This window comes from Mesoplodon densirostris, chromosome 10, assembly GCF_025265405.1.
Source record: "Mesoplodon densirostris isolate mMesDen1 chromosome 10, mMesDen1 primary haplotype, whole genome shotgun sequence".
In the NCBI taxonomy this organism is placed as follows: domain Eukaryota; kingdom Metazoa; phylum Chordata; class Mammalia; order Artiodactyla; family Ziphiidae; genus Mesoplodon; species Mesoplodon densirostris.
Genome location: NC_082670.1, coordinates 12,562,724 through 12,588,787, shown reverse-complemented (window position 1 = coordinate 12,588,787; position 26,064 = coordinate 12,562,724). Strand labels below are relative to the sequence as shown.

The 26,064-nt window shown below is 53.0% G+C and overlaps 2 protein-coding genes across 5 annotated transcripts in view; one reads left to right on the top strand and one right to left on the bottom strand.

Moving 5' to 3' along the window:
* The window catches only part of DTNBP1 (dystrobrevin binding protein 1), a 124,781-nt gene extending 108,043 nt beyond the window's left edge, over window positions 1-16,738 (top strand). The window contains exons 8-11 of one of the 3 annotated variants that reach the window (XR_009533581.1): window positions 1,889-2,044; window positions 8,879-9,022; window positions 10,553-12,825; window positions 14,934-16,738. Coding sequence is in view for 1 of the 3 variants with exons in the window: in XM_060110541.1 (XP_059966524.1) it covers window positions 1,889-2,044; window positions 8,879-9,022; window positions 10,553-10,764 (512 nt within the window). In the remaining 2 variants the exon portion in view is untranslated. Of the gene's footprint in view, window positions 1-1,888; window positions 2,045-8,878; window positions 9,023-10,552 lie in introns of all 3 variants that reach the window. The other 2 variants (XR_009533580.1, XM_060110541.1) reach the window with 2 other exon arrangements.
* The window catches only part of JARID2 (jumonji and AT-rich interaction domain containing 2), a 245,507-nt gene continuing 231,384 nt past the window's right edge, over window positions 11,942-26,064 (bottom strand). For both annotated transcript variants that reach the window (XM_060110539.1, XM_060110540.1), the window contains 9 exons: window positions 25,225-25,343; window positions 25,066-25,136; window positions 24,291-24,405; window positions 21,982-22,087; window positions 20,887-21,069; window positions 20,331-20,461; window positions 19,557-19,740; window positions 16,618-16,725; window positions 11,942-13,500 (listed from right to left, as the gene is read on the bottom strand). In XM_060110539.1, coding sequence (XP_059966522.1) covers window positions 13,339-13,500; window positions 16,618-16,725; window positions 19,557-19,740; window positions 20,331-20,461; window positions 20,887-21,069; window positions 21,982-22,087; window positions 24,291-24,405; window positions 25,066-25,136; window positions 25,225-25,343 — 1,179 coding nt within the window. In that variant the 3' untranslated portion in view covers window positions 11,942-13,338. The remainder of the gene's footprint in view (window positions 13,501-16,617; window positions 16,726-19,556; window positions 19,741-20,330; window positions 20,462-20,886; window positions 21,070-21,981; window positions 22,088-24,290; window positions 24,406-25,065; window positions 25,137-25,224; window positions 25,344-26,064) is intronic.

Here is a 26,064-nt window from a genome sequence, read left to right as displayed (position 1 = left end):
TGGGGGGGGGTGTTAAAAATCACTTGGCAACACCATGAAGACTTTCTTATTAAGATTTTTTATTTAATTTTTAATAGATGACATATAGCATTGTGTAAGTTTAAGGTGTACAACATGTTGACGACTGTGGAGTCACTCACACCTCCATCATGTCACATAGTTACCATTTCTCTTTTGTGGTGGGAACATTTAAGATCCAGTCTCACAGAAACTTTGAAGAATATAATACGATGTTGTTGACTGTGAGCGCAGCGTTGTGCGCTCAATCGCCAGAACAGACTCCTCCTCTACCTGCACGTTTGCACCCTTGGGCCAGCATCTCCCCAGCTCCTCCACCCGCTCTCCCCCTGGCAACCACCACTCTGCTGTTTCTATTATGAGTTCAACTTTTTTAGGTTCCACGTATCAGTGAGATCACACAGTATATGTCTGTGTCTGACTTACCTCACTCAGTGTAATGTCCTCAAGGCACACCTGTGTTCTCTCTCACAGCAGGATTTCCTTCTTTCTCATGGCTGAATAATATTCCTTTGTGTAGATGTACCACATCTTCTTTATCCATTCAGATATTAACAGACACTTCAACTGTTTCCATATGTTGGCTATCGTGAACGATGCTGCAGTGAGCATGGGAGTGCAGATCTCTTTTTGATATCCTGTTTTCATTTCCTTTAGATATATATCCAGAAGTGGCATTAGTGGATCATATGTTAGTTCTCTTTTTAATGTTTTGAGGAACCTCCATGCTGTTCTCCATGGCGGCTGCACCAGTGTACAGTCCCACCAACAGCGCACGAGGGCTCCCCTTCCTCCACATCCTCACCAACACTTGTTATCTCTTGGCTTTCTGATGATGGCTGTTCTAACCTGTGATGGGGTTCTCTGCTCAGGGTCTCACAGGCTGGAATCAGAGGTTGACCAGGCTGCAAGGAATCTGTTTTCCAAGCTCGTTCAGGTTGTTGGTAGAGTCCTGGCTCCTTGTGGTGGTAGGAATGAGGTCTCCGTTTTCAGGCCGGGCAGTCAGCCTGGGGTGGCTTTCAGCTCCTGGACACACCTTCAGTCCTTCTTAGGCCTCTCCATCTTCAAAGCCAGCAAGGGGGCATGATCCTCATGTCAGACCCCTTCTGTGCTCACATCTCTTCTCCTGGAAAAGCCCAGGCCCATCCAGACGACCTCTCTCTCATAAAGTCAGCTGTGCCACAGAGAATACCCTAATCACGAGTCCTGGGGTCCTGGGGGCAGAGTTCCTGGGGGCTGTCTTCGAATCCTGCCCACCGCACCCTGTGAAGAACAGAGGACTGGAGAGTTAGAAACAGATTCAGAACCAACCCCTGGCCTGTGTACAGGATGAATAGTGGTTGCATCATCTGAGTTCCCCATGCATCCTGGGAAAGGGTGAGCTGCCAGCGGGTCATGTGAGAAGGTAAATTCAGGCTTCTTGTTGGCGGCGAGGCTCGGGCTCATCGTATTATAGTTCTTCCTGGCGTGACTGATGCAGCCCTCGCTGGAATGTAAAGTTCTTACGTTTCACGTCGGTACTGGGGTAATATGTCTATCCCAAATGTTCATACAGTATATGGCTCAGCAACGTTAACTGACTCAGCCAAGTGGCTGGTTCACGGACAGCAAAGCCACGACCAGGTTCTCTTCTCACAGACTCCAGTGGCCACGTGCTGGCTCTGCAACCAGCGTTTACTGAGTGCCTCCTGAGGCCGGGCTGGGTGAGGGTAAGGTGGACGGTGGTCACGGTCCTCCAGGAGCCCCGGCTCTCCACCTGTTGTGCTGCCGTCAGGAGGCCAGATGTGAGCCTGTGAGTCGGTATTTATACCCATTCCGGTCTCAGTCCTTTTCCAAACCCTGCCTGACCCCAATTATTCTGTGTCCTTAGCTGAACTCGACGCGGAGCACACCCAGAAGGTCCTGGACATGGAGCAAACCCAGCAAATGAAGCTGAGGGAGCGGCAGAAGTTTTTTGAGGAAGCCTTCCAGCAGGACATGGAGCAGTACCTCTCCACAGGCTACCTGCAGACAGCAGAGAGGCGAGGCAAGTCAGGGAGCGGGGCCCGCGCTGTGTGTGGCTGGGGTGCCACCTCCAGAGTGGGGCCGGGACAGAGGCTCAAAGGGGATGCGTCCTGCCGTCTCTGTCTTGCCGTTGCCTCTTCTTGTAGTTCTAGGCTTTTGTTGAAGGTATCTAGAAAACATGGAATACATTTTTTTAAAACATTAAAAAGACAAAACAAACATTAGCCATAATTCTGTAGCACAGAATCCCTAATCCCTATTACTATTTTAGGGTGATTCTCTCTTGTGCGTGCCTATTTATATAGACTGTACACATATCTGGCTTTGTATCTAACTTTCCTTCATAGTGTATGGGGATCTTTCCCCTATATTATTGAAAATCCTTTGAAAGGGTATGTTTTAAAAGCGGCATCTTCATGGTCAGGACATATCCTCACAGTTTCCTAGTTGGACACTTAAGATTCTTTGCCTCTGTAAGTCGTGCTGTGATGTACATCTAGATGCATCTGTTGGTTCCCAAGAACACGCTGAGGGGCACAGAAGTTGGATTCCAGGCCCCTTCACCAGCCCCTCCTTCCCAGGACCTGGTGGTGCCTGTGGAGGAGTGGTCTGGGCGGGCAGCTGATGTTTTCTCTCTGGCCAGCGCAGGAGCAGTGGGCAGTGTGTACAAGCATCCTGGGCTTCCCCGCTTACCTGCCCTCCGTCCTCCTGGAAGCCCCTGCTCCTCCCAGACCTCTGTGCTCATCCTTCCTCTTTTGCCTGGCCCCGGCCTTTGCTCTCCATATCCTGCCCCTCACGGAAGCCACCCCCAAGTTATCTGTCACCCTCCCTCTGTTCCTTCCTTCTCGATATGCTCCCCAAGGAGAGGTTAAAGAAATCAAAGAATGAGGAAGGAAAAGAATGTAGAGGAAACAGACTAATAGGCGTGACTTACAATGACCGAAGGATGCGTTACGTTGACAGTGCTTCTTAAACTGAGGTGGACGGTACAGATGTGAAGTTCACCTGCTTCATCTCCAGTCAGCTCGCCCTCTGTGTGTCCCACTGATGGAGAGTCTGTCTTCATCTGGGAAAGTCAGACTGCATGTTCCCTCAGAGTATGTTCGCTATTCAGTTTCTTTAGTGTTTGGCGCTGGTTATGGAGAGAGCCATCCCTGTTCACTCCAGGGATCTGTGTCATGTTGTGGGCAGCAGCTGAGAAGGACACCACCCTAGTCTGCTTGGGCTGCTATAACAAAACAACAGACTGGTAGCTTATACACAACAGGGCTGGAGGCTGGAAGTCTGTGGTCAAGATGCTGGCCGATTTGGTTCCCAGTGAGAGGTCTGCAGCTTGTCCTCACTTGACAGGGAGAGCTCCATCTCTGGTGCCTCTTCCTAGGAGGGCACTAACCCCATCCTCAGGGCCCCACCCTCATGACCTCTAGAATAATCACCTCCCAAAGGCCCACCTCCAGAAACCATCACACTGGGGGTTAGGGCTTCACCATAAGAATTTGGGCAGGTTGGGGGGCACCCAAACATTTAGTCCATAACACACACACCCTGGCAAATCTGACCCACAGATCTGAGCACAGTGAGATGTTATGCCGAGAGGGCATGGGGAGGTGGGACAGTGAAGAAAAGAGCAGTAGAGACTAATGCTTGTTCAGTTTAGTTCAGCAGACATTTCCTGAGCACCTGCTAAGTGCTCAGCAGAGGCAAAGAGAATATGAAAGTGCCTCTTAGGAGAGCCCATCCTCAGAGGATGAGGACACAGCAGAGGCTGCAGCTTCAGAAGTCCCTCTTTGTTGGCCGTGAGCCCGCTGAGACAGGGATGGGCTGTTACTGCCGGTCCTTGTGGCCAGCACAGCCCAGTGCTGGGCAAAGAGGAGGAAGGGCTCAGTCAAGACGTGTTGAACAGATAGCAATTAAGTATTAAGGAAAATGTCCTTCAAGTCTCAAAAAACTGTTGGGCTCTTTTTTTTTCAAAGGTAAAAAAGAGCCACACATACATTGCCAATATGTGTGGTTTTGAAAGCACTGAGGAAGAAAATTGGAGGCCTTGGGCTTTTCAGCCTCCTGCTTCAGCTGGAGCAGAAAAGATGTTCACAAATAACAAACAGGCCTCTCCACACAAGGCTGTCCAGGGCCATCCCTTAGGCTTCCCAGCCTGGGAGTCACACATCCCTTTCTTACAGCATATTCATCTCCAAGGATGAACATTCTTTCATTTAGAAGAATCAATCAAAATAAGAATCTCTACAGTGAACATGGTATTTTACACTCATTCCACTAAATCAGAAATAGCAGTCTGAATTTTTCTCACTTTCCAAAGCATCCTTTTTTAGTTAAGACAAAGGCATGCAAAGTTTTATCCAGAAAATGATCTAAGGGCGAAGGGACATCTGTGCCCACTGGGATTGTCGTGAGGCTGGGAACCACAGAGTGGGGAGCCTCATGCACTTGAAGGGGAGCGAGGGCAGTGCCCACCGTGCTGAGGAGCAATGGGGACCTGGGGCCCACGCATGCCCGGCAGCTCCAAGTGCCATTAGGACGTGATGAGGTGTTTTGTTAAGACCCTGATGCAGGTTTTCGCTTCCACCTGACAAGTCTCCCATTTTCTCAGAAAAACATCTGTTGCTTTCACTTTGTTGCTAAGCACCTGGGTGTCCTGACAGTGTGTAGTTAGTTGTGACCACATCCATCACCTTGAAGATGTCCTGGTCTGTACCTGTGTGTTCCCACTGTTAGACCTTGAGTTCCTGGCATCTCTGCTGGGCTGGTAGTTCAGTCAAATCTTGTGTAGCCAGGGGCGCCCTCTGTGCCCTCAGACACTCTAACTCAGCCCCTGGGTGTCCCAGTGCCTGGTGGGGGGCGGGGCAGGAGGATGTTTGGGCTAGTGATAAACCCAGTAGGTCTGGGGTAGGGCCCAAGAATGTGCATTTCCCACAAGTTCCCAGGTGATGCCGAGGCTGCTGGTCTGGGGTCCACATCTTGAGAACCGCTCCTTTAGGGTACATAACTAGGAGAGTCATAGGACAAGCATATCTAAATGTACTGGATTCTGTCACAAATACCCACACCAGTTTACAATCTCCCAGCTGTATGTGCATGCTCCACTCACTCCACAGCTTTGTCAACACTTGGTAGTGTCAGATAGTTTAAATTTTTCACAAATTTATATGTATGAAATGATACTTTATTTTGGCTTTAATCTGCAGTTCCTTGATTGTCCATTTTTCTGCTGGTTGGTTGTCTTCCTTTAGAGTCTTACACTCATGGTATCAGCCTTCTCTGATGATGTCTGGTGCAGATACCTTCTCTCAATCTGTGGCTTCTCTATTCTAGTGTGGCCTTTGCTAAATGTGTTTATTTTTAAGCTTTGCCCACTTTATTTTCTTGCTTATGGTTTGTACTCGTGTCTTGTTTAGGCAGTCCTTCCCTCCAAGTTATAAGGATACTCTGCTGTGTTTTATTCTAAAAGTTTCTGTGTTTTCCATTTTATATATTTGGCCCGTAAGTCCACCACCAGTTGGTTTTTGTGTGCATTGTGAGGTAAGGATCTGACTTTATTTCTTCACAGCAGGAACTGTCTACCTCAGCACCAGTGTTCTCTCCACTGCTCAGGTGGTCTTCTGTCAGTTTCAGTACAACTGAGTCTTTTCTAGGCTTTTCTGTTCCAGTCTTCTGTTTGTCTGGCCTTGAGCCAAACCATACTATCTTAATTTTAATTCTTCATTAAGTAGTGGTTCTCAACCAGGGGCAACTTTGTCCCCTCGGGGACCCATGGCAATGTCTGGAGAGTTCTCTTTGTTGTGATTGAGGTGGGGGGTCTGTAAGTGTCCATTTCAAAAGGCTTCTAAATTGGCTTGTTCAGATGTTTCCTGTTAATACTCAATTTTGGATTTTGCTTAGTCATCAAAGAGGTACATTAGATCCTCATTTCCCCCATGATTATGGACTCGTTACCATTTTCCTTGTGATTCTTCCATATAATAGCTTTATAAAAAAATAACCACAAAATATATAGTCACATAGAAATTCTGAATTACCTTCCTGGTGAATTGAACCATTAAAAAAAATCACTAACCAGGGGCTTCCCTGGTGGTGCAGTGGTTAAGAATCCGCCTGCCAGTGCAGGGGACACGGGTTCGAGCCCTGGTCCGGGAAGATCCCACATGCTGCGGAGCAACTAAGCCCGTGCGTGACAGCTACTGAGCCTGTGCTCTAGAGCCCGCGGGCCACAACTACTGAAGCCCGTGTGCCTACAGCCTGTGCTCTGCAACAAGAGAAGCCACTGCAATGAGAAGCCTGCACACGGCAACAAAGAGTAGCTCCCACTAGCTGCAACTAGAGAAAGCCTGCGCATGGCAACGAAGACCCAATGCAGCCAAAAATAAATAAAATTAACTAAAAAAAAAAAGGAACTGATACATGCTGTAGTGTGGATAAACCTCCAAAAAAAAAAAAAAAACCACTAAGTGCTGTATTTTACCCCAATAATGCTTTTGTTTCCCCTTCACGTCTATGTTTTTTGATATTTATATAGCCATGTCAGCTTTCTTCAAGTTAATTACAAACGGAATAACTAGATTTTTATCACTTATAGGAAATATTTTCAGGAAAATAGAAAGCACCAAATAAGATGATAGTAAAGAAGCCAGGCAGTCAGTGATCACAGCAAATGTAAATGAACCAAATTTGACACATAACATTATAAAACTGGCTTCGTTACCATCTTATTTGGTGCTTTCTGTTTTCCTGCAAGTGTTCCCTATGCCTTTAGTCCAATAATTGTTCTCCCCTCTTTAAGAGAATGGCACAGACAGAAAAAAAGGGAGACTGCTCCTTTCAAAACTGAAGTCAAAGCCAGGCTGAAACGCCACCAAGGACTCCACAGTCACAAAGAAAACCCACGTTTTCCCCACCTTCACCCCACAGGAGAGCAACCCCCAGAGGCACGAGCTTGGCCCCTGTGCACTCAGGTCCCCCTGACGGGTCAGCCTTGCAGGAGCCCCAGGGCAACACCGCCCCGGTATCCCCTGTGAAGTGGCCGTGATTCCTGCATGGCCAAGGGCAACACTGATGGCACATGTCACCCGGCTCCTCTGCCTTGGATGTTGCCACCTTGAGTGGGATGTCTCAACTGTAACAAGCTTTACCTGCTTTAGTGCCGAGCCTTCATGATTTCTTGTGCCCAGAGACAATCAGATTCCCACCTTCCTGCCAGACACAACAGGGATCTGGCTCTTGTCAAGCCGCCTCTCCTGTCATTATCGTCCAGTCCTTCAATTCAGCTGGAGTAAATTCCCCGAATTTCATACTGTTATGATTATTTTACTGAGTTTTATATATACTCACAGACTTACATGTCTTTTCCGTGCTCTTCGGCCTCCCTCCCGGGACCCATGCCCTCTTCCCTCCTCCTGCGGTCGGACTTTGCTGAGAGCAGGCGTAGGCAGGAGTTGTATCGCACGCTTGATCTAAAGAGAGGATATTTACCTCCCCTCTTTGAATTTATTACTCCGTCTTCTGACTCCCGTTGTTGAGCTGTAGGTCTAATTATTTCCTTATCTTTCCTAATCTGCTCTTTCTCTTTGATGTTCATCATTTCGCTGCAGTGGATTAGGTGAGGATTTCTTTCATCTGTCTTGCTTGGAATATATTTTGTTCCTAAATCCTGGGTGTCTGATCTTCCAGCAAATCTGGAAGATAATCAGCCTCTGTGAATACTGCTGGTCCCTGCAGTCTCCACGCTCATTTGGGAACTGTCGATACGTAAACTTCTGCATTTTCCATTTATCTCAAGCTCTTCCATACTTCCCACTTGTTTCGTTCACTAATTTTCTATTTGGCTCTCACCTCTTTAACTTGTGCCCGAAGTTTTAAATTTCAGTGATTTTTCCTATTTGGAAGTTATTTGGCTTTTTTTCAAATGGCTGATCTGATTTTTGACACCTTGTTCATTGTTTGATTCAATCTTGTCTTTCTTTAAAATATTTAACGCCACTTTGGATTCTTGGGAAAAGATGCTAATAGTGTTTGTTTCTGCCGACCCTCATGCATAGCGACATGTGTACTGTAAATTCCAGATTGGATTGGATTTTGTGTTGAGTTTATATTCCTGTGAGACCCTGGGTTAAGGATGTGTCCACATCCAAAAATTTCTATTTGCTTGTGACAGGCCGCATCATGCCTGGGATGATTTAAGTTACCCGGCTTGTAGTTTTCTGGACCACAGAGGCAGTTTAAATATGAACGCCAGACCCCGGACGCACCCCTCACCGTGCCCAGGCTCAGACTTCTAGCCCTGCGGCATCTTTCTGCTGGTGGGCTGATTTTTTTTTTTTTTCCTAGTCTGTGCTTTCACTGAAGGGAGCTCTTGGTTGCAACTTGCCAGCTTGCAGATGCTCAAACTTTGCTGTTAAGATGAAGACTAGAGAAATGTGACAAGGGCAGAGAAGACTCCAAATGGAATTGTAGTAAAGCTGGGGGCAACCACAGCCAGAGGTGTCTGGCAGGAATGTCAGCCTCTCTGAGTCGGCGCCCACCTCCGAAGCCCAGAATTGTCTGATGCAGAAAGGGTTACCTTCAGCACTTGCAAGCAAGAGGGCTGGGGGTGAAAAGGAAAACTGCTGTGGCAGTTGTAAGAGGTAACGGTAACCAAGGTTAAGCTAGGATGGATTTAAAGTACCAAATTGGGACTTGTCAATAATACACTGCTCCAAAGTCTATTTTAAAAGTCTGGAGTAGCGGGAGATATTTTACACCTAGAAAACACAATGTGCTTTTAGCCTAACACAGTGGAAGCTCACCTTTTAAAGTGTTATTAAATGACAGAAGGTCTGACCTCTTCCTGTGCTGGTCTCCCCAGAGCCCATGGGCAGCATGTCATCCATGGAAGTGAATGTGGACCTGCTGGAGCAAATGGACCTGGTGGACATTTCTGACCAGGAGGCCCTGGACGTCTTCCTGAACTCCGGTGGCGAGGGGAACACTGTGCTATCCCCCGTCTCAGGTAGGGGTGACAAGCCTGCACACACTGAGTCACACCTAGTTCCATGAGTTCCCTGCACATGGAGAGCCGATACAGGGCGGTTCGGTTGCACACGGCGTGCACAGATCTTCTTGTCCCACTAACCCATTCCACACGCAGTCTGGCCTCACAGAAGTGGACAAATGACACACTGGCTGTCATGGTCGTGAATTTCTCAACGACTCTCAGTGCTTTACCCAGACACCTTCAGTGCACAGGGAGCTTTCTTAAATTGTGTGTTCTTTCTCCTCTGGCTCGGAAGTTAATTTGAGTGGGGTTTCTGTGGCTAAGCACTAGAATTTGGGGGAGGTGGGAGCTCTCCTGTGTGGCTTCCCCCTCCCCCATTCGGCAGGTATTTATTTGATCTCTGCTGTGGGCAAGGCCAAGGTTTGTGTTCAGCACTCGGATTGTATTTTAAAAATTAGTTGCAGAGCTTCCCTGGTGGCGCAGTGGTTGAGAGTCTGCCTGCCGATGCAGGGGACACGGGTTCGTGCCCCGGTCCGGGAAGATCCCACATGCCGCAGAGCGGCTGGGCCCGTGAGCCATGGCCGCTGAGCCTGCGCATCCGGAGCCTGTGCTCCACAACGGGAGAGGCCACAGTGAGAGGCCCGCGTACCGCAAAAAAAAAAAAAAATTAGTTGCAACCTTGTGGGCACGTTACCTCCATTTAATGCCTTCCCGAAATTCCATGTTCATTCGGCACGTACTTACTAAGGCTTCGGCCCTATACCTGGACTCAACTTATTTCAAATTTCGGACCATTCCTTCTGTGTGGGTGGTCTTCGTAGACGTCATTACAGAGAACGTGTTTAAGTTTCTTCCACGTACAAAAGAGGGAAAGGCCAGCCCTTCAGCAGCACCTGCCCCTTGGCTGGTGGCCCCACTCCATGGGCTACCGTCCTCACAATTGAGGCCCGGGGCTTCCTGTCCACGTGTGTCTCTAAGGTTTCCACAAAGCAGCTCCGTCCGTCTCCCCTTCCCGGGAACTGCGTGAGCAGTGCCGTCCCGGGGAGGGAGGCCCTTGTCCCGCGGAGAAGGCCGGCCCCTTCCCAGGGTCAGGAAGAGACTCCATCACCTGCGTATGGTTTTGATTCCTTTAAGAGGATCCACAAGGGTTTTTCCCCTAACGCCATTTCTTTGAATGACTTCAAAGGCTATAAAGAGGTAAATCTAGATTATCAAGGCTACCAGGAGCGCTCCTCAAAGAACTGCCGTGTTCGCAGTTTGGCCTTGAACCCAGTGCTTTATTGGATACTGGAAAGGGTTCGGGATCTTTCCGTGTGTCACAGGTGGCAGAAGGGTCAGCTCGGGCCCTGGGCTGCCTCTGGCGTCACCCAGCTCAGCCTTTTCTGGGGGCAGTTCCTGCACTGCCACGGGGCCTGGTTCTGCAGCCTAAGTCACGAGCAGAGCTCCCACCCGTGTATACTCGATGCAAGTTCAAATGACCCTCTTCGAGGGCAGCTCTCAGAGGCAGCGCTTCTAGGACAGGCTCGCTTCCGCTTTGTTTTGCAGGGCCTGAAGTGAGCCCCGGGCAGGACCAAGTTACCCTTCAGGTTCCACATGCCTCCCGAGCCACCCGGCCTTCCTCGCCTGCACCCTGCACCGACCCGACTGCCCGGGACCCCAGCGAAGGGGGTGAGTCCCCCGTGGTCCAGTCTGACGAGGAGGGAGTGGAGGTGGACACCGCCCTTGCCACCTTACACACTGATGACAGTGACTCCTAAACCCGGGCGTCCGTGCTCTGGCCACCTTCAGAGGATGACACAGCTGTGCCCAGAGGCCTGCAGTGAAGGCAAGTGTATTTAGAGAGGCTCTCGATTTTTACACAGTTGCCAATCATGTGTGAGAAACTGACTGAAACAACAGCTACAATAAAGTTTGAGGACCGCAAACACAGCCAGTTTGTACAGAAGGGCTGCTAAACACACATGTTCTGCAGGCCTCAGTGCAGGCTAGGCCAGGAAATTGGGTGTCCACGCCGGCTTGGCACTGAATGGCAAAGCCCTTTACAGGCAGGAAACTGCTTCCTCTCAGCTCTAACCAAGGTTGGGTTTTCATCTAATCGTTACAAAAATTATGAAGTCCAACAAGCACGGCCTACCTTAATAGAGCACACACCCGGGCCCAGAGGAAGAGAGAGAAACTGAAGCCAAGCCCACACGTCATCCCGCTCCTGGCGGGACCCCACTCCCCCAGGGACATGTTTTACCCTCTCCCCGCTCGCTCACAGCCCAGGGACGAGGGGCAGGCTGGCGCTAGGATGGGTGGCTGCGGCCCTGCACCCTCGTGGCCACGCTGCCTGCTGGTCTCCAGGGGCCCCGCAGAAAATCAGGCAAACGGCAGCCGTTTGGTTTTTGTTCAGAGGGCATCCAGGCACCTGCCAGTGGAGGGAAAGTGAGATTAAATCTTTAGTGTTCACTCCACTCCCTGGCCAATGGGACAGACCCCCTCAACCCGTTTATCAGAAAACATCTCATTTCATTCACTCTCTTCCACAAGACAAACAAGTGTCCAAAAAACTTTGTTTTTATTATTAAACCTTGTAGTACAAACCTGAAAAGTAAACAAAAAACTGGCAATAAACAACATGAAGTCTTCCCTCCCGGGGGAGGGCTGCAGAGCAGCGCTAATAAATTAAACGTCAGACCGTAAGCCGTAGGCAGAAGTTCACCGTCCAAGAGAGGGCAAGAACACAGCAAGGCCATGAAAACCGGACAAGCACACTGGAAAACACGACTCTGCTCGTGTCATTGTTAAATATTCCAACACAGTTCAGTCTTCTGCCCACGACAACCGACAAAGTGTCACAGGACGCTCCTGACAAGACAGCCCCACCGGCGAGCTCAGTGCAACACGGGCAGCTGCGGGATCGGTGAATCCAATTATGAAACAAAGAACAGCTTGTGAAAACAGTTTCCCTTTTTTATTCCACACGTACTGTACACACAACCGGAGAAGGGCAACAGCTACTCCATTATTATTTTTTTTGTTGTTGTTCAGTGATGTAAGCAGCACTTATAAATGTTACAAGAAAAACCCTGTAAGCATCCAATCCAACCGATGAAGAAACTGAAGTGTAAGGCTTTTCTTCATCTTGTCTTCTCACCCCCTCCCCTCCCCCACCCAGAAAAAGGCTCAAGTATTTAAAACAATTTACAGGCGTATATACAAAAGGGACGGGATTTTTTTTTTCTTTTTGTTACAACATGAAGAGAAAAAAATAGACCAGATGAGCGCAGATACATTTTCACATTCAAAAAAAGAACGGCAGACCTCCTAGTGGCTCTAGATGTGATCGCCAACAGAACGAGTTTAAAAAGAAAGATTAATGCTGACCTGTGAAGGTGTAAAACAACAAGCTGTGAGATGAAGACGGAATGTTAGAAAGATTGCACATCTATGACAAAGAAGCACTTAAGGGCTTCAATCACTTTTTTCCTTTTTTTTTTTTCTTAAGGATGCTATTGAAGGGTTTTTTGATAAAGTAGCCAACAGCACCAAAAAAGAACAGAATGGATTTCCTAGAAATCAGGCACAGGTTCCCTCACGTGACCCCCTCCAAGGCAGGCAGGCTTTTTCTTCTCTTTCCTTTTTTTCCTTAAACAGATGCATAGTGATGTGCTGGTAAAGAGAACCTCGTCACTCCGACCTCCTCATTTTGCCTATGGTTAGGAAACAACGTCCACCTTCAGCTGCCATAACCGCCCAAAGAAACAAAATGGGGATTCTCCGGTTTTAACAATTACAAACTCATCCTGCACATGACAGAAGAAAAGACAGCCAAAGTAAAGCCATTTCTTTCAAGTTTTGTGTGTGTGTGTGTGTGTGTGTGTGTGTGTGTGTCTCCTATCCCTTTTCCTCTCTAGAAAAAAATCTGCTCACATTACTGATGGTTTTAAATTTGTTCTCCAAACTTCACCCTCTTCAAAACTGGGTTAAAAAGCCTTTTTTCCCCCCAACAATTACAAAAAAACAAAACAAAAAAAGAACACAAACAAAAATCAAACAAAAAGGCTTTTGTCAGCCACAAGGGGCGATACAAATTAATAACAGCCCCTCAAGGGTTTTAAAACAGTGAATATACGGCAGTTTCAAAAATCTGACTGCAGTATCTAGGTATTCTAAGTACAAAAAAAGTTCAACAGTTTAATGCTAAAACAAAATTAGTTCTCTAAAACCAGAAGAAAATCTTCTTCAGAGCTAGTGCAAAGACAGCTTGTATCCTACAGCCAGTACTCCAAACTAGAATATAATAATTACAGGAAAGTATCTATCCCCGGCCCACGGTGCTGGCGTCTTCACGAGGAGGAAGCAGCGGCGAGCCGGGAGGGCGGCACGTCCACCGTCGCTCTCTTGCGAGGCCCTCTTTTTGGTGTGGGTTTACCGAGACAGTTCTCAATGCTGCCGTTTTTACCAGATACCTTGCCACAGATCTGATTGACCAGGGTGATAATTTGTTCCTGTTTCGGGTTGAAAGGAAGACACAGGATTAGCCAACGGAAGAGCGTCGCCAGGACCCCCCAGGGAGTCACCTTCATCAAACCAGGTCAGAGCAGCACAGAGGGGGGGTGGGGAGGGCTGGGTGGCCTTGGAAATCCGCCCCGAGGTTCCTGGGTGCGGCGGCCTGGGAGCTGGTTAGGACAACAACTTCCCGAGACCGAGGTCCCCTGGCCAGGCACCTCAACGAAACACTCCTCCTAGGGGAGAAACCTGCCTTTTCTCACCTGGAAGCCAAGGAAACGGTATGCCAAGTCCCTTCCTGATGGGCAGCTTCCTAACCCCCACTTCCCCCTCCAGGGAGCCCAGGAGTGCCCCCTGGTGGCTGTAAAGTCAAACGTTCACGAGCTGAAAGCCCTGAAATACCTGCAGCCCCCAAACCAGAGTAAGTGTGGGGCTGTTTCCTTAGAGCTGCTTTCCCGTCTCGTCTGTACCTTCACCCGTGTCCACGAGGTCCCTCGCCGCCGAGACAACACAGCAGCAGGCTTCCTGCTGCCGTCCCCTGGGCACCTCCTCGGGGCTGAGAGGCTGCCCGGGGCCCCAGCAGGAAGGGGAGGCCTGAGGGCCCCGTGCCTCTCATCTGGCTCCCTGCACGGTGACACATGCCTGGGGGCTGCCTGGTGCGCTCTCTGGCTACTCTGGAGCCTACTTAACCTGCGCTTGCAGATGAATACAAACACGTGTCTATAAACGTTCCTCATTCCCTCCGCCGCGAAGGGGAGAGAACGCAACAAGAGAACCATCTATCTGTTGGCGTCAAAAATACATGCGTAACTTTAACACAACTCGAAACAATCCAGTTTTAAAAGAAACCACGGGGAGGAGTATTAAAATGGCCCATGTTCTGACGTACACTGCAGAACACCTGCTGGAGCCAGGGACAGACGGACCAGGAGGACACGGGGACAGGACGCCACTCCTTCACTCAAGCCTGAGGGTCAGCCTAGTCCGGGCCCAGGCCTGCTCCCAGGCACTGCAGACATCCTTGGGCCACTTAAGGCACTTCCAATACACATGCTAATGAAGAACAAACAGATGAGCTTCATTAAAGCCCAGTTACCTGCAGCTAAAGCCACCTGGGCAGCAGGGGCGGGGTCCAAGGAGGCAGCCACCCGCCCGCACCTGTGGGACCGAACGGCTGGACAGAGGGGGTCTGACCAGAGCTGTGCTCTCAAAAGCCATTTCTGAGATCCAACCCAGAGCTGGAAATTCCCCAGTTAAAAAAAAAAAAAATACAGTTCAACTCAGCAGGGAACTGACTTGTGATTTTCATTTACTAAAACAGGCCACTGGCAAAGTAGGAGGCTTAACAAAACCTTTTCTCTTCCCTATGCGTGAGAACCAATGATTAAGCTTCAGACCGACAGACCCTACTACATATGTGATTCTTTTCCAGGATTTTGGTCACATCAAGACACCTAGCTCCAAGATGGGCTGGAGGTGGAAACTAACCCACGTTTTGTCGAGCTTCAGAATCATCTCGAGAAGCCCCAGCGCCGCCGGCTGTACCCTGCGAGTTGCCAGAGATGCTCTGACTCAGACACGAGGGTTTATTTTTAACCGTGTTCTGACATTTGCTGTTCAAGTGAAGAAGCAGGGAGGGGAAAGTGGTTATTGCCTTCGCTGAACACGCTCTTTAAAAACAAAGAAGACGCAAAGAGATCTGTTTTCAGCTTTCCAATCTTACAATTTAGCCAAAGGCTTCTGATCAAGTCTGACCGCAGCCTGAGACCCCACGGGTGCCCCCATCGCCTCCCGGGGCACCCGGCCCGGCCCTGCCCCGGGGCTGCCATGTGTGATGGCCAGATGAGGCCACCTTACGTGGGACTGGCCGCCCCAGGTTTCCAGGGCAGTGGGGATGGGGGAGCCAGCAGGTTCCACCCTCAGAGAGGGGCTCCCAGCTGGACACCACAGGGAGGAGGACGCTTCTCTGGAAGAGGGCGGGCCAGGAGGGGCAACGGCGTCCCCAGAGCAGTCTCCCAAGGTGACCCCCCCAAAAAGGGCCACGTGTCTCCGGAGCTGCGAGCTTGTACCTGGAAACGCAATCGCAGAGCAGCCTGGAAGCACGTAAAACACACGTGACGAGACGAGACAGGCTGCTCTGGAAGCGGAGCCCTGGGTGCTCCGTGACGGCTGAAGAAGCGCCCAGGGGCACCTAACGGGCAGTGGAGACCAGCCAACACAGAAAGCACCTCACACGGACCTGCCTCTGGGGGTGGCTGCGGTTTTCACAGAGGGTGGAACTGGGATTTATTCAGAAGTTGAAGCCTTCAGGAGCAAAGAGTGAAAGGCTCCGTGTCTGCCGAGGCCCTGGGGTGCGGACAAGGGTGCGGGTGCTCCCAGGGCCGCCCCCTCGGGCGCTCCCCGCAGCTCAGCAAGTGGCCGCAGGCTCTGAAGTTCACCACGCGCGGACCCACAGCAGAACCGCTGGCAGCTGTGGGGGAGGGACGCCGACTCGGGCAGGCGGGCACGGCGGTTGGCACTTCGTGTCCCAGAGACCCCGCGGGGCCAGGGCCAGGAAGGCTTCTCAGGCCGAGTCCCAGGGCCCCAGGGTCGGGCTGCTCTGAGGACACGGAGACCAGATGGACGCAGCCGCGAGGCCCCTGAAGCGGCCCTCGGCCTGGAGCAAAGGGGAGCCCTGGCTTGGCCCTGCCAACTTCGGTCTCAGTGTGTCCCGCGCTGTCCCCTCAGGATCTGGGCCCCGACTGGAGGTGATGGCACAGTCCCCTCCAGACAATGGGGCAGCCACGCCCCGAAACCGAACTCCTTATGAACCAAGGCACCGAGGCCAGGAGGGAAAGCAGAGCTGAGCGCGCTGCGGACGCGCTCACTGGGGCACAACAAAGCGCGGACAAGGACAAAAATCCCTGCAGCCTCCACTCCTGGTTTCTCCAGGCCAGTGGAACTCAAGCCGGACCTGCCCACTCCCCCATCCTGGCGCGAGGAGCTACCTTCCCAGCACGTCAGGCACCGTCCAGCCAGAAGGTGCCTGGAACCAGGCCGGCTGCACGCAGTCACGATGAGAGCTGTGACACGGACCACGTGGGCAGGGGGCCGTTGCCACCCCGCGAGGCACTGACCTCGTCGTAGCGGTACATGAGCTTCAGGCCACGGCAGGACTTCTGCTTCTCCACGTGGCGCAGGGCACACTCCAGACAGAAGACCACATTCTCGTTCTCCTGCACGACCTGCGGGACGAGAGGCACCCGGGGCTGAGGGGACTCGGGGGTGGGGGACAGGGGGGTGTCCCAGGAGCAGAGTGTGGGAGGCCACCACCCAGGCCAGGGGCATCTGTGACCCAGAGACACAGGATACTGACGAGAACACCAACAAGTCACTGGGACCGGGATCGTCCACCAGGAAACAAGTAAGTGACCATCTCTGAGCTGCACCCAAAGGCTTCGAGGGCCCTCTTGCCTCCTGTGCACTTTCCCGCCAGGGGGTCTGAGCGCGGCGGGCTGGTGGCCAAGGGCTGAGGCTTCTGGTTCAAAAACTACACTGGTACAAAGGGTGCTAGAACGGCCACATCCTGGACACTTGGGCAACAACGCGTGTTTCCCCTGCTCTTGGGCGGCTCGGTTGGTCCAGCTGGTTTACACCACCTCGGGAGGCGGCACCTCTGTCCACACTCCAGCCAGCACGGTTCCTGATCCCCATGCGAGCCTGAACCTCCAGTGCCCTGAGGATGCGCTGGCACCAGGGATGGGCTGAGCTGGGGTGGGGGGGGGCATCCCTCACCCCAACCCTGACTCCCTGTCCTGGTCTCACTCAGTGTAAACAATGCGAAAATGCTGCCTTGACACACCAGATGCAAGAGCATCACAGGTTTTTCATAAGGATTCAATGGGAAGACCTAGGTTTCTTATCTTCATTGTTGCTAAGCAAAGACAAGAAAACAAGCTGGGGACTTCCCTGGTGGCACAGTGGTTGGGAATCTGCCTGCCGGTGCAGGGGACACGGGTTCAAGCCCTGGTCCGGGAAGATCCCACATGCCGCGGAGCAACTAAGCCAGTGCGCCACAACTACTGAAGCCCACACGCCTAAAGCCTGTGCTCCGCAACAACAGAAGCCTGCGCACCGCAACGAAGAAGAGTAGTCCCCGCTCACCGCAACTAGAGACCCAATGCGGCCAAAAATAAATAAATAAATAAAAGTAAATAAATTTATATAAAAATATAAAAAATAAGCTGTAGGAATAAGGAAATGACACTTATTGGCACAAACACATCACCCGGGGCTGAGGACAGGAACAGACATAAATACGAAACAGTGAACAAAAACATATAAACCCCTTAGTACCTAAGCAATGAAAAGCATATATAAATAAAACCTCAGTTTTTACCTATGTATTCAGGATATGTGCTTTTTAAAATAACATTCTGGCTAAGAAATCCTGGTGACAACTCTCAGGTTACAGCTTTCAGAGGGAGAGCCTAAAAATGAGCCCACACCCTGCCGTTTTTGGAGCCCACAGGAAAGGACCAGGGCCACATGAGGTCACAACGGAGTCACCCAGGCTCATGGGAAATACATGATGATTGTTTCCCACGAGAATAACTCCATTCTAATGCAAGAGGAACGGACACAGAACTATGTGGCTTTTATGAGCGATGTTCACAAAACATTTTTAAGATCTGTGGAAATTCTTATGACTTGTTTGTTTTAAAGACAGCACGGTTCTTGATGGTATCCTTTAAAAAGCCTCTGGGAAAAGAAAGCTAGATAGAAGAAAATATGTGAAGTGGGATGTGTGGTTGTTATGGACTGAATTATTACCCGCCTCCCCAAATTCAGACATTGAAGCCCTAACCCTCAGTAACTCCGGAGGTGACTTATTTGGAGAGAGAGCCTTCAAAGACATACTCAGGGAAACTGAGGTCATAAGGGTGGGTTCTAGTCCAATATGACTTACATCCTTTTAACAACAAGAGATTAACACACAAAAGCACACAGAGGAAAGGCCCTGTGAGTCCACAGGGCAAAGTGACCGTCTGCGATCCCAAGGAGAGGCCTCCGAGGAAGCCAACCCTGGTGACACATTGATCTTGGACTTCCAGCTTCTAGAACTATGAAAAAAGGGACTTCTGTTGCTCAAGGCAGCAGTTGGTGGTGCTCTGATATGGCAGCCCTAGCCAACCATTACAGTATTCCTCCCATTACTTCTCAGTGCTCTGACGTCTCACGTGTGACAAAGGGCATCTGGCTCAGCGGGAGTGGCCACGTAGTCCCCTCTTTGCAGGGCGGCCAGAGGGGTGCCGGGGACGCCTGGCGAGGGGGTGAGACGGCATCACAGTCACGCGGCACGTGGCCAGGAGGCCAAGAGTCAGACCTGGGACGCGCCTGCCACCCTGCACCTCGGTGGCCACGTGGGGCTGCTGGGGATGCACGAGTGGGACATCGCGCTGGGCGTGGGGCGGGCACTTACTACCTAGGCTTCTCTCTCGGGAGGGGGATTCTGCACAGGCGGGGAGAGGGCAATGGCACCGGCTGAGGCCACAGCAGCGGGGGGCTTTCCTGCGTCTACAGAGACCTGTGTCAGGGCAGCTGCCCTCGGGAGGCGAGAGGCGGGTCTGCACCGTCCAGCTGGCCGTCCAGCAAGGCTTCTGGATGGGGTCGCCTCTGGCCTGGGATGGGGTCGGCATAGGGACGCTAAGCATGTAACATAGCCCCAGGCTGGGCTGATCAGCCCCTCAAGGAGGCTGCAGGAGCGACCAAGAAGGCAGGCAGACGGGCTGGACTGCGGCAGCTCAGGAGGCTGCCTCCCAGCCAGGACCAGACAGAGGGAGGCTGGAGACAGGAGGTGCTACTTTAACCAGACAGATTTCAGAGTCCACGGGGCAGCAAGAGAAGTCACAGGGCTGAAGAGAAGCTAAAAGAGATAAGGAAAGAGATGGGGCGGGGGGGCGGGCACACGTCTCCACAGGGCAGCTGCTTGAGGGAGGATGGGCAGGGGACAGAGAAAGGCAGAGCTGGGGGTCAGGGAGATGGAGCAGCGGCCCCGAGGGAGGCGTGGGCTCACCATGGACAGGTAGCACAGGTGCTGACAGATCTGGCACCTCCTCTCCGAGGTCTCCAGCTGCAGCCACTTCCGAGGCTTTTTCTTCCCGTCGGGTGCGGCACTGCTGCCCTCGTGGCTGCCGTAGCGGGCGGAGGAGTGGAGGCCGGCCTCGAACAGCTGCCGCCGCTGCCGCAACTCCGTGTCCCTGTGCAGACACACGAGGCTCAGGGTGCCGAGCGGCTGGGCCGCGGGACCTCGGGGCCCAGCTTCCCCACCTGGGGCCTGCGTCCAAAGTCGAACGGTCCGACCACCCCCTCAGGGCTCTCGGATGGCCGGGCCCTGCCTGCAGTGAACCTGGGGCAAAGCGCCCAGTGCCAGCCAGGGTGCGCCCAGGCCAAGGACAGATGTGACAAACTATCTGCCGACGTCGGAATCAGAGGGGCAACAAGCGCGTGAAGATCGTGTGCTGTCCACCAGCTCCGCTGAGCCTCTGCGGGTCACATGGGAAGCCAGGCAAACGGTCACTTCAATTCCTGCCCCGTCTGCTCCTTCCCAGGGCCCTTCCTCGATGGCAAGGGGCACCAAGGACCTGTGAGGCCAGGGGTTCAGGAGCCACCTCCTGTCCATTTCCACAAAGAGGGTGCACCTCCTGCAGCATCGGCACCCCGAAGTCTTCGCCCGCTGGCCAAGCCCCAGGTGGGCCCTGCAGCTCCGAGCTGGTGGCCGGCGGTTTCCCACAGAGGACGGGCCGCACCCCCATCCCACCCGGCCTGGGCCCCGGGGTTCCTGTGTTACCTGAGCTCGTCCAGAAGGGCTGAGATGGTACTGAGAGTGGGACCGTTTTCCTTTTTCGCTTCCGCTTGTGCGATCTGGTAGAGTAACTTCTCCATGGAGAATGGCTTAGCTATGTGGCGACGCTTCATCTCCTGCAAGGGGCAGTCATGTCCCTTTAGGGCAGAATTTTCAATGCTAGGCAGCTGTCAAGGGCTTTCTTTACTGGGGAGGGGTCGCTATCTGAATTTTCAAATGTTGAATTCCATCTGGATTCAAAGCAATTGAAAACTGTACGACAATCGTGTCTCCCTGGAGAAAGACACCAGACACCAGGTACTTGTGGCTCCGCCAGTCGAGAACAGTGTTTGCCTTAAACACCTTCAGTACTGACCTCCCAGTACCGCCGTGGGTCAGTAACAGAGCTCGACGACTTTCACGATACAGTCAACCTCTAACAGCTCTCCCTCCCTAAAAAAAACTCTCAGCCAACTCAGGTTTCCAAGACTCACTTTGAAATTAAACATTATCTACACACAGACACACGCACAGGGACGCGTGCCAAGGGCCGCCTGCCTACCTTGGCCGTCTCGAAGCCCATACTCGTCCACTGGGTGGTGGCGAAGTGCACGGTCTCAGAGACGCTGTAGCCGCAACACACTTTGGACACAAAGGATCCCGGGAAGCAGACGACAAACTGGCCGCTCTGCTGCACCGTCCTGTGCACCTTGATCCCCTCCCGGCACAGCACCTCCGGGGAGATCTGTGGAGACGAGGGCTGAGCCGCACGCCCACAAAGGGCCGCCCTCCTGGGTGCCTCCCTCCCACCATCCGGAGCTCTTTGCGCGACAGCCTGCCAGCACACCTGCCCTCCAGACAGGGCATCGGGGCTTAAGCCTGCTCCAGACACAGATTACGTTTTGTATGAAAGACGTTTTGTTTCTCCTTTAGAAAATAAAGAGACGTAACTCCTAAACAAAGGAGGAGGAAGTTCTAAACTGATATAGGCCCAAGAGTGACGATTCAGGCAAAGGCGTGGCCGCTGTGTCCCCACAGGCACTGACCGGGTTGGACCAGGATCCGTGTGCACAGCACGGGGGCTGCGGGCCACCCCCCACCCCGAACGGGCTGCTGCTTACCTTCTCCGAGCCAAACCCAGAGTGAGGCAGGCCCGGAGCGAAAGGAGACCCAGGCAGGGTCAGCGGAGGCCAGAAAAGCCGTGAGCTCAGGTCGTCAGAACATAATTCTAGGCTAAAGAGGCTCCCGGCAGCTCAGCAGGCTCATGACTGTCTGAAAATAGGGTCAGCAGCCGCTGCGCTTATCCCTGAGTGATCCTGACCAGAGACCCAGGTGGCCCAGTCGTCTAGCTGCCCAGCCCAGCCCAGCCCAGTCGCCATTTACAAAAAAAAAAAAAAACCACCAGGCCCAGAATAGAGTCAGAAGTCCCCACGAGCATGAGCCCCGTGTCCTGGGCCATCAATCAGAGGAACGCACTTTAGTTTGGTGTTCGTAAGAGAGGAAGTTTTGCTTATGCTGGATCCCTGGAGGATTAAGTTTCACTGTCCTCTTTACCTTTGAGGGGCAGGTCGACAAAGAGGGTGAGTTAATAAAACAACTGCATCGGCCACGCCACCTGACGCAACCCCAGTCTCCACCACCGTTGTGGCCCCCGTACCATGACGTTGCTCTCGAGCATCTGCAGGCCGGGGGTGCCGTTGGCTTGCAGCAGGGTGTGCACCACGTCCTCGAGCTTGTTCTCCTCCTCAGCAGGAATGCAATACCTGGGTGGTTTGGAATCAGGGCAGAAGGAGTTGACAAGGACCCTCTGCCCGGGAGCCCATCCTCCACGCTCCCCCGGAGATGAACAAACAGCAGCCTGGAAACTGGCCCTGGGCGCAGGAGGGGAGGTGGGCCCACTCGTGAGCGTCCCCAGGGCCTCTCCTCCCAGGGCAGCTCTGCGGCCACTCCAGCAGACAGACACGCTCCTCTTTTCTATGCAGATCTGACCTATGCGTGAGCCAAAAAGCCTTCAAACCAAAAGCAGATGTTTCAGAGCCGCTATAAATCAGATCCAGACACATCTGCACTCACAAGCCTCTCGTGAGCCTCCCAAGCTGCGACTCGTCGCTGGGCTGGCACCTGACGCTTTTCTGTAGCAGACAGAGGACGCTGCAGGACTAGGATTCGGTGTGGAATACACAAGAGACCCGCAGCACGGCCACGCCACAAGGGCCTGCGTCAGGTGAAGGGAGCGGCCACACAGGGGCCGGGGCCCAGACAACACGGACCCCGCTGGCTGGAGCCAAGGAGCCCGGGAAGATGGTGGGAGAAAACACGGCCTGAACTCAACCAGAAGAACCTGGACCCTCAGTGTGATCCCAGGGATCAGAATGGGAACCGCCACTTGTGTCCCAGGAGGACCCAGCAGGGACACACCTGCCACCTACAGCTCCTGAGATACTGGTGCAGGTGGTCGGCACACAAGGCAGGCACGTGCAGCCTCCTCAAGGCCCCCTCCTCTGGGACCTCCCAACCCCGCCGTCCACAGGCTTCAGTGGGACATCTAACGCCCCTGGAGCCGTGTGACAGGTCTTCAGGCTGCCCAGGCCCAGTGGGGAGGGCACCTGTGAGGCATCCCTGGAGGTGAGGGATCAAGTCCTGACTTCCGCTGCTGAGAGGATGCACTCACCACATCCAGGGCTCTTTTCCTTTAAGTGCCTGTTATTTCAATGCCAACATATTCTGTTACGGATTTGTGATTCAAATCCAGGGTTTCTAACCTCAATCGCATGTTTTAAGAAAAACCACACACCATGAAGTTCTCTGATCCTATCCGGCCGCCTCTCTACTCCCCATCAGCGAGGTTCCAGGGATTAGTCTTCACACAGCCCACAGAACCTAGGGTTTCCCTGCCTCTCACTCAACGGCCAAGCGGAACAACGACCACCGGGGCCACGAACTTTCACCCCATCCCCCTGTGGGGGCGTGGGCCACGTCACTCCACTTTCCGATGAGGAACCAGGGTCTGGTGGGGCCCGTCACAGGCCTGCGGGGGCCCCTGTGACTCTCAACCCAGCCCGGCCGGTGCTGCCCGGCCGCGTCTCCGTGGGGAACGGCGCTGAGGGCTCAGTGGCTCCTGGAGGAGGGCACGCACACCCACAGCGTCCATGCAGCCGGCCGCCCTGCGCAGGACCGTCCGGCTGTCCACCCTCAGCTCTGCCCGAGACCCCAGCCCCACCGCAGAAGATCAACCACAGGGCCTGCCCACCTCTAAACCAACCGCCACTCGCCCTGACGCAGCCGGAAGGCAGGGCGAGTCGTGATGGCCAGACTGCTGCCGACACTGGCTCCTTGGAGGGAGAACATTAGTTCTAAGACTTTGTTTGTTTTAATAAATGATGCTAATCATCCCATTAGGACAATAAACACAGTGTGGGATGGATGCGGTGCCGGTAGCCCGTGAGACGACAAGACATCTGATTATTTGCAGTGATTTCCCATCTGCCATTGTAAACAAAGGAGCTGCAGAGCCATCTCGGGTCAGGGCTGGTGAGCCTGACAGTTAAGGATCACGCCTGGGAAGCGGGCACAAGGCTTCCTGGGAAACAGACAAACCCGTGCATCTCCCACGGCAGGACTCCACTTCCAGTAAGACCTGCTCTCCCTCTGCAGTCGGTGGACTGGGCACCGCTCCCGGGCAGCTTTCTGCTGTACTCTGTTTCTGACCCTGCTATGAAACGAACGCCTGGAAATCAACCACCACCAGGGGAAAACCTCACAGAAGGAAACCCCCCCTATTAGCAGGCGACCGAGAACACATCACCTGAGCCAATTAAAATATTCTCCACCAGCTCGACTTCCAACACAGCTCCCCAGGCTGACATGACAGGGAACCCGGGACAAACTCGCCAAGTCAGTCCTCCAAGGCTGTCAGCCATCGGTGGGTGCGAGGTGGCATCAGGAGGCCGGGGCCGGGGTACTCACCAAATGCAGTCAGCACCAGTGTGTAAGTAGTCAATGTAGGGAAGGTGGTTTTGGTCTCGAGACCAGCATGAGGTAGAAAAGACCATGCCAATATTTAGCCAGGGAATTGTCACTCCTAGAACAAAGGGGACAGGGCAGGATGAAGACCAGTGTCTCAGGGTGACAGCAAGAGGAACTGCATCTTCTCCTCAAACAAGAGAAAGGAAGAAATAGGATTCAAAACCAGCCAAAACCCAGTGAGACGAAGGGACTTGCTCTTTCCTGCTTCTTACACAGAAACCAAGATCACGACACAAAACAGTAGCGGAAGAACATCTTAACTAGTGACTTAAGGCAGGAGGCAAGATGCCCAAGGAACACCACCACGACTGTTGCGACTGGCCACCAGCCAGGAAGCGGGGCCCCTTTGTTCGGGGGTGACCCCTCCCCCCCAGCGTGGGGTCACCCACGCCGGTCACCTCCTCCAGGGGCCCCTTCTTCCCGCAACACCCAGGACAACTGGTTTCCCTCCCGGCTGTGGGGCGGTAGCCCCACGGAGGCAGAACGTTAGCTCTGAAATTGGCCAAGGTGGAAAGCTGGCCATTAGGCATCTGCCCAGCTGCTAGATCTGCGATTTGGTTTACCTTTCTGCATTTTTACTGACTTCAGCCATGATGCTGACCCCTCTCTCTTCTCTAACAATCCCAGTTCTCTCTACGCGCCGTGCACCGCAGTCCCCTCCCCTCCAGCTTTCGACCGGGCGAGCTGGGTCCACAGCCACCCGAGGCAGGCTTACCAGGCACAGCACCAAGGTGACGCAGGATGGAGCCTGTGTTATTGGGGAGGACGGTGAGGTTCCATCCGTGTCTGCAGAGGAAAGTACAGGGGCGTCACGGACGGGCGTGGAGGGGCACCATCCAGTCCCTAGGACACAGGCAGGAGCGTCCGACGTTACCTTGAAAACGGTTCTGATTTTCCCACTGGGAAGCCGCTGCCGTGGGTGTTGGTGTCCACTTTGCCGCAGTGCACGGCCACGTGGCAGTCCTTCTCCTCCACGAGCCTCCAGTACTCTTGCTGCAGGGAGAGGGAGGGCCGTCAGCACCACCTTGCTGCCCGTGGCCGCGGGGCCCAGCTCAACTCAACGACGTGAGACGAAGGGACCATCTTCGCCTAGAGCGACGGCCACTAGGGAGCAGGGGGACAGGGCTGCAGACAGACAACCGCACGCCCACGGTCACGGCAGCCACGTCCGTAGTGGACGACTGGATAAACACAAGGTACAACGTCCACGGAATACGACTCAGCCTCAACAAGGAGGGCAAGTCTGACACACGCAACAACACAGAGGAACCTTGAGGACGTCACGCGAAGTAGAATACGCCCGTCTCAGGAGGACAAAGACCGTGATGCCACCCCCGTGAGGTACTCGGGACAGTCAAAGTCGGAGAGAGAGAAGAGCGGCGGTGTCACGGGCCGCGGGGAGGGAGGACGGGGGCTCAGTGTTTAACAGGAGCCGACTTTCAGTTTGGGAAGATGGGAAAGTTCTGGAAATGGATGGTGGTGACGGACACACAACAACGTGAATGGACTGCGGTGCCACTGAACTGCACTTAAGAATGGCTAAAATGGTAAATGTGGCACATATTTTACCACAATTAAAAATCATTCATACGAGGGGCTTCCCTGGTGGCGCAGTGGTTGAGAGTCCGCCTGCCCATGCAGGGGACACAGGTTCGTGCCCCGGTCCGGGAAGATCCCACATGCCGCGGAGCGGCTGGGCCCGTGAGCCATGACC